This window comes from Pezoporus occidentalis, unplaced genomic scaffold (genome assembly GCF_034315485.1).
Source record: "Pezoporus occidentalis ecotype Australia unplaced genomic scaffold, CSIRO_AGI_Poc_V1 ctg70, whole genome shotgun sequence".
In the NCBI taxonomy this organism is placed as follows: Eukaryota; Metazoa; Chordata; class Aves; order Psittaciformes; family Psittacidae; genus Pezoporus; species Pezoporus occidentalis.
This window is the reverse complement of record NW_026916053.1, coordinates 3,301,550-3,311,597: the sequence shown is the minus strand read 5'-3', so window position 1 is coordinate 3,311,597 and position 10,048 is coordinate 3,301,550. Positions and strand designations below refer to the sequence as shown.

General features: G+C 51.3%; 1 protein-coding gene across 2 annotated transcripts in view; it reads left to right on the top strand.

The window, feature by feature from the left end:
- Positions 1-835: 835 nt before the first annotated feature.
- The window catches only part of LAMA5 (laminin subunit alpha 5), an 84,248-nt gene continuing 75,035 nt past the window's right edge, over positions 836-10,048 (top strand). For both annotated transcript variants that reach the window (XM_062642193.1, XM_062642192.1), the window contains exons 1-2: positions 836-1,202; positions 6,708-6,860. In XM_062642193.1, coding sequence (XP_062498177.1) covers positions 915-1,202; positions 6,708-6,860 — 441 coding nt within the window. In that variant the 5' untranslated portion in view covers positions 836-914. The remainder of the gene's footprint in view (positions 1,203-6,707; positions 6,861-10,048) is intronic.

Genomic DNA, 10,048 nt, shown 5'->3' with positions numbered 1-10,048 from the left:
TATACACATCATTATGCTTTTTTTAAAAGAGCTTTTCATATTTATGGCAGTAACTCTCCCAGGAGGGATGGTTCCTGCTCACTGTCCACAAAAGAGAAACAAAGAGAGTGATGTGATGAAACAAGCAAATGCCCGGCAGCAGCCTGCGGAGACCTGGACATGCTTAAGAGCTTGCTTTGCTTCCTGTATGGTCCAATTACCATGGCAATGCCACTGTGTGGAGTCCAGACCTTTCCTGTGTTGGTCTGCTCTGTAGCTTCTTCCTTTAAAGAAATATTGTTGGTCAGTTCAGGCACATTTTGTGTGTATCATTCAATTCTTGGATTTGAAATAGTCTGCCTGTGCTAGAAAATCAAAGTAGTGTCTTGATGAGTTAATGTATTGCTGTATATAACTGTTTGTAGTATGTTCAGTTTCTTATCTGTAAAGCATCTTCCCCCCAGCAGTACATAGAAACGCAGGGATGGTCCATGGGCAGCACAGAGATGGGGAGAAGGTTGGGTTTGTTAATTAGTAATGGAGTTTTTCCTGGAGATAAACCGATCTACCGGTTAATGGAGTTTAACTCCATTAATGGAGCGAGCCGGCCGAGACAGCGCAGCCCGCAGATACAATGGGCACATTGTTTCCCGGGGGATCCTATCCCCCCTTTTTCCCTGGGAGGGGGGATCCCTTCACCCCGTTTGGCCTCTGCTGCCCACGGGAAGGGGGGTTCCCGGCACTTGGGGGGGGGCTGTTGCGGAGCGCCCCGCCTCTGAGCGAAAGGGTCAGGAGCGGTGGGGCTGCGGGCGGCCCCTCCCCGTCGGGGGAAGCTGAAGTAGTTGGGCCGCTGCGGGGCGGAGCACAGCGCAGTGCCGAGGCGGCGGGACGGGGAGGCCGGTGCCGCTGCCCGCCCCGGGGCAGCCGCGGTGAAGATGGCGAGAGCGGCGGAGCGGGGCGGTGCGCGGCCGGAGATGGGGCTGGGGTTGGGGTTGCTGCTGGCGCTGGCCGCCGCCCGGCCGCCCGCCTCCTTTCCCAGCGATGTGAACGGGCACAGCCTCCACCCGCCCTACTTCAACCTGGCCGAGGGCACCCGCATCTCCGCCACCGCCACCTGCGGCGAGGAAGCGGCGGGAGCCGGCAGCCGCCGCGCCGTGGAGGATCTCTACTGCAAGCTGGTCGGGGGACCGGTGGCGGGGGGGGACCCCAACCAGACCATTCAGGTACGGCCGGCGCGGCGGGGAAACACGGACACGCAGCCTGCGGAGCCTCGCTGGGGTAGCACAGCCGCCTCCCGGCCGGGGGGTGCAGGGAAGTCCGAGCCCTTCTTTGTGCTCCCCCGGCCGTCGCTCCCTTTTACCACCGCTGTTCGCCGGGGCTGGGGAGGGCAGAGGCCGGTGCAAGGAGCGGGGCCCCACGGTCCCCGCTGCCGCTGGCGTTTATCCACGCATCCGCGCTCTCCCGGCCGCCGCAGCCGGACCTTGCGCGGAGGGGTCGGTGGTGGGTGCTCTGAGACGGGGTAGACAGGGCAGGTCCTCGGGGCATCCTCCCTTGCTCGGACCTGTGCACCGGAGCCTATCCGGAGTCCCCAGGGAGATTAAGCAGATACACGTGCTCTTCTTCTCCCGGCCTTGCCAGAAGTTGCAAGTGGAACGCGGCTTGCTGAGTGCCCCTGTTAAAGTTACCGGTTCTTTATGGTCACAAAACCCTGGGCAAACCATCTCTGAAATTCCTCTGCCAGTCACGGAGTCATGATAAATGTGATAGTATTTACTTTTACCGGTCTTGGCTCTGCCGGTCCCTGTGGGTTTGGAGGGGCATTTGGATGAGCAAAGGAGAAAGTGGAGAGGGTGAATTTTACAAGCGAATGTCAGGTCACTTATCTCAGAGGTCCCATTTCAAGTGGACCAGGGGGAGCCTGCAGCCAGGAATGCAGTTGGTAAAAACTGCAGTGCACTTTAACAGCTACGGCTCTCTTGAGAAGAAGACAGAGCAGTTGTAAACTGCTTGGGCTTGGAAATCACTAGTTTTAGTTGCACGAACTCCAGACCCAGGGCAGCCCAAACCTGCTCTGGAGCTGCTGCTTTCTGGAGTTTTCTCCATGTGACTCATGAGGTTGGTGGTGCCAGTTCATCTGTTGCAGTGGGGCAGGAGGTCTGTCAGTGTTGTATGCCACAGTAAGGAAGAGCAAGAGAAAACTTGGTTTCTCGGATCCAGCCTTTCTTGGCCTTTTGTGTAGGGGTGGCTTTGTTACAACATCATCCTTTGAAGCATTTTTCTCATTCTGGCCACATTCTCCCAAGTTAGTGCTGTACCAGGAATTTTCTGGCTATTGTGTTCTTATATCATGGAATTTTGCTCCATGTGCAGTAGAAATTGTTGAAGATGCTACTGGGTGGCAGAAAGCTGACATAATTCTCCTCTGAGTTTTGCCCCCTTTTAAAGCGATCTGTTTCACTTTGCTGCACTCTGATGTGACTTGAAGAAGCTTTGCTTTAAGTACGAGTAGCAGGAGGCTTACAGGAACCTTGGTGTAGTAATTGTGCCTGCAGAGAGGCAAAGGTAATAAGGAAAGGTGAAGAAGTAACTGCTACTATGTGCATTTGCAAATAGATGTGAGCAATCTGCCAAGCAAAACTGGGAGGATAAGACCTCACAGAAAAGCTGGTAAATGTGGCTGTGCATTTATCCCTCCATGTCTGTCCAGCTGTGCTCTGGCCACACTGCCAACTTAGCGTGACGCTAAGGATGCTGGTGACTGAAGTGAACCCTTCAGGCTGCACCGGCTTTGGGGCAGTTGTATCTCATCCTTATGTGCAGCCCTTTCCTGGCTCCATAGGGTGTGCACATCCCCCTGGATTCCCCCTGCTGCCAAACGGGGCTCCTCAGCCCTGGATTTCTGCAGTGCTCCCCTCTGCAGCTCTGGCACAGGGTCGCTTTGATCTGAGCACCACTTCCCAGGCCAGTGGTCTTCAGTCAGCCTGAAAGCTTTAGAAAAACCCTTTTGTGGTGGCTTCTTTCCATGGCCACAGGCAGCACCTAAACGGGAGGGGTCAGAGTTCCAATTCATTCCCTTTAGGGGTTTTGGCACCACCCGGTGACTAAAGCAATGCAGGAGGTAGGAGGGAAGTGTTCAATTTGAGCAGCCTGAAGCAACAATAATGAGCTCCACATGCACGTCCTCAGTGCCTGCGTGTCCCTTCCCTTCTCCATTCACCTGCTCTGCATGGTGCAGCTGTGGTGTAAAGGGAAGTTTGGTCAGGAATTCCGGGAGAGTGCCTCTTGGCACTCTCTGGCAGATTTCCACGTGCTGTGGTGGTGAAGGGACATTTGCTTGACCTAAGACCCAGCGTAAACATGAATACAATCATCTAGTCAATAAGTTCAGTCAGTTCTGTTTTCAGCTTGTTTTCATTTGACATTGTAGGAGGCTTTCAGGGAAGGGAATTCATTGACTGCAAACCATGATAGCCTTAAAATGTCGATAATCATTGAGCTTCCTGAAATAACGCTGCCTTAAAGACACTTGAAGGGCTTCTGGCACAGTTTGTGGGAAGGGTGTAAGCCTTTTCAGGGGGTCCCCTTTGCTTTATTCAGGGCTCTTTGGCAGAAGACAGCGTTTCTGACTGGGGGGGCTTTTCAGCCTGCAAGGATGTGATGCACAGTGATGCTGAGATGTGCTGAAAGGGACTCCCCACGCAGGTTTGCTTCCGTTGTCCCACGGACACTCCTGCCTTCATGATCATGTCTCAAAGATAAGGCAAAAGAGAGATTATAGGTTTATTGATCTTACCGAGCTTTACTGAAGATGCTTGTAGCTTTTTGTCTTCCGAGACACAGCCAGCTCCGCAGAGGCATAGCTCATGTTCCCCGTCCCATCCCACTGCCTGGGGGCTATTCCAGAGACCTGCCAGAGCTGGCAGAGATTGTTCACTGCTCTCAGTGAGGCCGGGCTGTGGATGATTACTTTAGTTCATATTGGTAGTACAACAATAAGGCAAGTCAGTGGCATTCTTTGAAGCAATTATAGACATTAGAATTGAAAAACATGCAGCAAACTTCACTGATTTCAGATCAGTGCTGCTTCTGCTTTCATCTGAAGCCTGTCTTCACCTAAGCCCTGATGCTGCAGAGCACTTGGATGCATGTGGAATTGCTGTGCTTGCCTGTGTGGTGTTGGTGTTAACTGGAGGTCTTGTCCTCTTGCTCTTCATGGTGTTGGGCACAGGTGGGATTTCAACCTGAATGTTTCTGGATCAAGTGGCATTCTGTTATCTTGCAATAGGCAGCCACCATCTGGTGTGTTGCTTCTTCCTCTTGTGCTGTGCATGGTGGTGGATGCTGGCTCAGCCCAGGCAATCTGTGCTTTGGGTGTCAGTTGGTGCTGTACCTCTCTGTACATGTAAACACAGAAGAGACATGTATGATACCACTGAACTTAAGTGGTTTAACTGCAGCTGAAAACAACAGAGTTTTAGAACAAGTTGCTGTTGCCTGCAGAAGAGATACCTGAGGAGTCAGCTCTTGCCTGTGTGAGCAGTTACTTGATCTGTGAGGACAGCCCCAATAACAGTATACAAGCACGCTCTTTCTGTGTCTGAAATACCCCATTTCCTGCCTTCCTTACCTCATCCCAGCAGCCCAGCCTGCCCCACGCTCCCTGTGGTTTTCCAATAAATAAGGTGAGGAGAGCTGAGATTGGGTCACGGCAGGGCCAAATAAACTGGGACAAAGCCATCTGCTTTCCCCGAGGGAAGCGCTGCCAGCGGGGTGCCAGGCTGGTCTTTATGCTCAGAGGAAAACTTCAAAGTTCCCACTGACTTGAGCGGGAACAGGATCAGGTCTTTAGAAGCTGCCCTCCATTCAAACTCCCTCCTTATCTCCCTCTCTTTGCAGTTAGCTCCGATAGTGGCAGTTTTATGTTCTTTAAGCTGCCTTGCAGCTTCTTGCGTTGCTGAAGTCCTTTCTTTGGTGTGCTTTAGTGATGTCCGCGCCTCCCCAGCTCTGGCAACCTGCTAAGCCTGCAGCTCTCAATTGCTGTTTAATTAAAATCCTCTGCTGATGTCAGAACGTGTCCCTTCCCTGTAGAGACCTGCTGCACTGTGCCAGAGCCTGAGTCGCTCTATAATACAAACAGCTGGAAATGGTTCTCATCAGGTTTCGGTCTGGCTCTAATGAAACAACTAATGAGCAGATGGAGCAGCACAGGGGCTAATGGCACTTTTAATAGCAAACTTAATTCAGCTGTTGATGTGCTACCAGCCCAGTAGCAGCTCATGCTTTACTGGGGAGGGGGAACAGCAGCATTACAAATGGGGAGCAGCTGACCCTATTTTTTAGTCCCCTCTTACTCAACTTGAGCTGCCTGGCTCCCATCAGTGTGAACTTTGGGTTCAAAATGGCTTTCACATCTGTGGCAAGAATGTAAAGTATGAAACCACTATGTTTTTTTGTTATTTATCCCCATTTGTACCCTCACTCACATCTCCCCCCACCTCAGTGCTGTGTGTTGTGCAGCAGCAATTTCCACACAACCTGTTGCACCGGTTCCCCTTAAAAGGGTTGAGCTGAAGAGCTGGGTCAGTTTTATCTGGTCTCGTCTCCCTCCTTGCTCCGTGCATGTTCAAACGAGCCTTGTCCTAACCTCTCTGTGGAGCAGGAGCTCACTGCACGGGTGTCAGGGTTACCTGCATGGCTTCAGCCGCCCTTTCCTTTGGCCTTGTGCTTGCATGTCTCCTATTTCATATCTCTGGAGGTGTTAATTAAAAGGTGTTCTTGTTCAGGACAATTGCCTGCAAATAACACAGCACATGGCTGTGGGGAAGAATGCTGTGAAATCTCTGTTTCCTTTGCACTGGGATTCCTCCAGAGTTTGGGGCATCTGGAAGATCACAATGATACAGCCCTTGTAGGGATGCAGATGCAGGAAGCCTGTCTTGAGATAATGTACTTGGTATAATATTAAAGCTGACTGCAGCTGGGACAGGCAAGGAGGGCTTGCTCGCCTAACTGTGCCTTAAGGGAAAACTGCCTGTAAGGTTTTCCCTTCTAGGCTGTTTGTAGCAGCAATTCAAGTGACAGAACAGTGGCTCCACAAAGCAAATAACTTGCCTGTTTTCAGGGCTCTCTGCAGGTTTCCTTAAGCGTGGGTCAGATCCATTTGTGCATTAAAGGGGAAAGAAAGAATTGCCCCTCACAGCTTGGGTCTTTGTCTGATCCTGCTTAGGAGGTGCAGTTAAAGTTGAAGAGTTGTTTACTCTGGAAGTGTGTCCATGGAGCTGGCAAACCAGCACCACAAAAGCAAGGCAGGAAAGTGATTGGCCAGCTGGCAGCAGGGGCCATCCCTTTCTGGCCTGGCACTGCAGCATCACCAGCGAAAGGAACTTGGCTGCTAGACTATTAAGCTTGAAAATGTAGCTGAAAGGACTGTACTCATGAAATGAATAGGTTGACAAGAAACAGATTGCAGGGAGCTGGGCAGGAGAACTGCCAGTCTGGGTCCATAGGAATGACTGAATGGGCTGGGTCAGGATCTTTGGGTGTCAGCAGGGATGTGAGTGGCAGCCTTAGTGGAGGAGATGGAGCTGCAGCCTCTGCTCTCCATTGTGATGGGGCTTCTTCTAGCTCTCCATACTCTTCAGTTCTTTGTGACAGTCCCTTTGCCAACACTCAGTGCATATCTGAAATACAAAAGGGATGCTAAATGTTGGTTTTATTCTTTCCAACAGGGCCAATACTGTGACATCTGCTCCTCTGCAAACAGCAACAAGGCTCACCCCATCACAAATGCCATCGATGGGACAGAGCGCTGGTGGCAGAGCCCCCCCCTCTCCCGGGGGCTGGAGTTCAACCAGGTCAATGTCACGTTGGACCTGGGACAGGTAAGCCAAGTCCTTGGTTATGCTGTAGACCAGGCTGGCAAGGACCTGCCCCTCTGCTTCTGCAGTCCTTCAGGGGTCCTTGCTGAAGGTGAGATAAAACCTGCTTGTTTAATGACAGGGCAGGAGGGTCTGGTTAAAATATAGAAGGAAAACCTTCGTGTGTGTGTGTGTGTGTGTAGTATTAAGTGCAGTCTGTGCTATTTGCTGTTATTATTCAGGCTGTCCCTAAATACTGAGTCACTCAGAAACATTTGCAGGTGCCCTTCCCCTAAAGAGGGTATCTACCTCCTGAAGGGGCATGGTTAGCAAGGCTTCACCCCAGAACAGGCAAACACAGCCCTGAGGAGTTTAAGGTTGTGCTGTAAAACTTTAACTGGTGCATTTAAAACTCTTTACGAACAGCAAGTCCATCCTGAAGCTCTTCCTATAAAAGACAAAGGAAGACAATGGATGCTTGGTCTCTAATGCTGGCAAGTCAAAAGGAATTAACATTGTAATAGCAGTTGCCAGCCCCCCTGCCTCTATTCATCCGCAAAGCTATCCCCCTCTGGAAATGGGTTAATTCTCTCAGATTTTTCTGGGCTTAGAAAAGGCTCATTTGTCTCTGCAGTTTGTAAGGTGCCTGACTCCACGTTTACAGCTATGGATACCTGGCATGTATTGGTGGTGATACCCTCTGTCAGATGCTCAAACGCACACTTTAATCCCCAGGATTGTCTCTGATCCACTCCCTGCCCTGCTGCAGCACTCGCTTGGAGCCTCTCAAACCCTCTCCACAGCTTCCCTCCCATGAGTGCCAGCTCTGAAGCTGTGCTGTACACAGCACCAGCAAAGCATCTCTTAATGCCCAGGGCACAATATGCATTGCATAATAGCTGTGTGGGCAAAGCCTCCCCGGGGCACACACACTGTGCTGATCCCGTTAGCCAGCGTAGGTGGCATCTGCTGTGTCTCTTGGAGAATTCCCATCTGGCAGGGGTGTGCTGAGTTGCTTGCACTGCCTCCTCCCACCAAGGGCCAGCCTGGAATGTGGCTCTCTGATCGCTCACTGCTTCTGTGGAAGGGGAATTTCAATGACCAGCTTCCCTTGAGAGCTGCTTCTCCTCTTTGTCCTTCTCTGTGGCAACTTCTGGCTTTAGGCCAGAGCTAACAGCACTTGAAAGCTGTTCCATTTGGCTCACCTGGGGGTTTGGAGGCTTCTGATCTGCAGTGTCTGGGGCCAGAGCCTGGAATGATTTGGGCGGCTGCAGTACTGTTAAAACCGAGCTGGTGTAAGTTTGCCTTTTCTCTCCTCTCCCAAGCCTCTGTATTTGCTCTGGATACCCTTTGGGATGGGATTGCATCCAAGGCTGGCACCAGTTGTTTCACCTGGTGGGGAGGTTCCCTGTGCTCCCAGAGCCTCTATTTCCCACCACCTTCGCTAAGTAATCAGTTGCCCAACAGGAGCACAAACCTAAAGCTTCAGCCCATTTTTCGTGGCTTCCTCTTAATACATGCTCTTATTGTGTGTAATTGCTATAATAACCCACTAATGCTCCCAGTGAGAGGCAGTTCTTTGCTTTTCCCTCCTTTGTGTTGGTAGGTTGGGCAATAGAAACGCTACAGAATCGTTAATTTCCTCCTTTTGAAGGTCTGAGAGTGGTGGAAAGGATGGAAGATGAAAAGAGGAACTCATGGGACCCAGCAGGGTCTGCAGGGCAAGTGCAGGATGAGGCCAGGATAGCTGGCAGCCAGGCTTTGCACATTCCTTGGATACCTGTGAAACAGGTAACACCCTCAAAGGCTTGTCTGAGAGCAGGGCTTTTCTTGGCAGGCAAACAAGGCCTCTCCTTGCTCTCTATGACCCTCTAGGGAGCTCTTGGACCAATTCAGATTTAATTGAAGGGACTGAAAGCTTTTGTCCCTTTGGGGGGTCGTGAGTGCCTGGAGCTGATGCATGGTGCTTCAGCAGGGGCTGGCACAAGGGGTTATGGTGTCAGCTCCCTCCTTCCCTGCTGGCTTGGTCCCTTTAGAGCCATAAGTACTTCATTACCAGTTGGAATTGGTTTTCTCCAGCATTTGGCAAGGCTGTGGCGACCGGGAGAGGGGCACTTAATTGAGCAGCCTGTTGGTCTTTGCTTTTCCTGGCTGGGAGCTTGCTCTCCTCACAGGGATGTTAAAATCCTATGGGAAGGGAGGGAGGAATGTTCACAGCCAGCAAAGAAGCTAAAGAAGGTCTCAGGCCGGCCACCCAGCTGGTGCGAGTGCATTAAACACTCGCATCACGTCATTTCAATGCTAGCAGTGGCCTAATCTTAACAGCTTCATCAGCGAGAGGGATCAGAGCTCCCACCACAGCATGGGAAGAGATTGTGGCTGATTATCTGCTGGAGCACTTGGGTCTGAATTGCTCCTGCTGGTGCTGTGTCTGTTCCTGCCTCCTTAGGATGAAATAGTTTTCCTTTCTGGACTTGGTGGGGGCAAAAGCTGGAAGAGGAGGAAAAGTCACTTGAGGTTTCCCATGTCAGACCTGGGTCTGAGCACCAGAAATATGGCAAATGGCTCCAAGGAGGAAAGTTAAATGGATTTTTCTCACTTTTGATCATGACCTTGTGCCTAAAGCTTTAGTGTATTTAGGATGAGTGGCTGGTCATCTGCATGGATGTGCTGCAAATTCAACATTACAGCATCATGATGACACATGGTTCAGGTTTTGGAGAGTGGAAGTGGGAAAGTGCCTCTGCTGCAAAGGGGCTGTGCAGGGAGCAGAGGAAAACATGACTCACTGCCACTATGGGAATTGTCCCCAGTGATCCTGCTGTGATGAAGTGCCCCAGTGGGTGGAGGGGAGGAAAGGGTGTGATGGAAGCGTCTTTTCTTCTTTTTTCTCTTCAAGAAGGTCATTTGAGTCAGAGCTGACAAAAATCAGGAGGCTGAAGGAAACATGAATGACTGGAATCCTGCCAGGGCCTGACATCCTTCTTGCATGAAGGTGAACCCAGGCCAGCCCTTCCCAGAGATGTTTATGGATAGTTGGTGCTTTATGATAAACTCTGTGAAGAGGAATGCTTGCAGTCATGCAAGAGCAAGGAGCTTCGTGCCAGTGCTTGCTCGAGGTTAATGACTGCAGTGTGAAGGTGGCTGGCTAGCATCCCCCATCTCCCCTCATCCCAGAGCCTGCTGGCCCCTGTGACACTGGAGAACGGCAG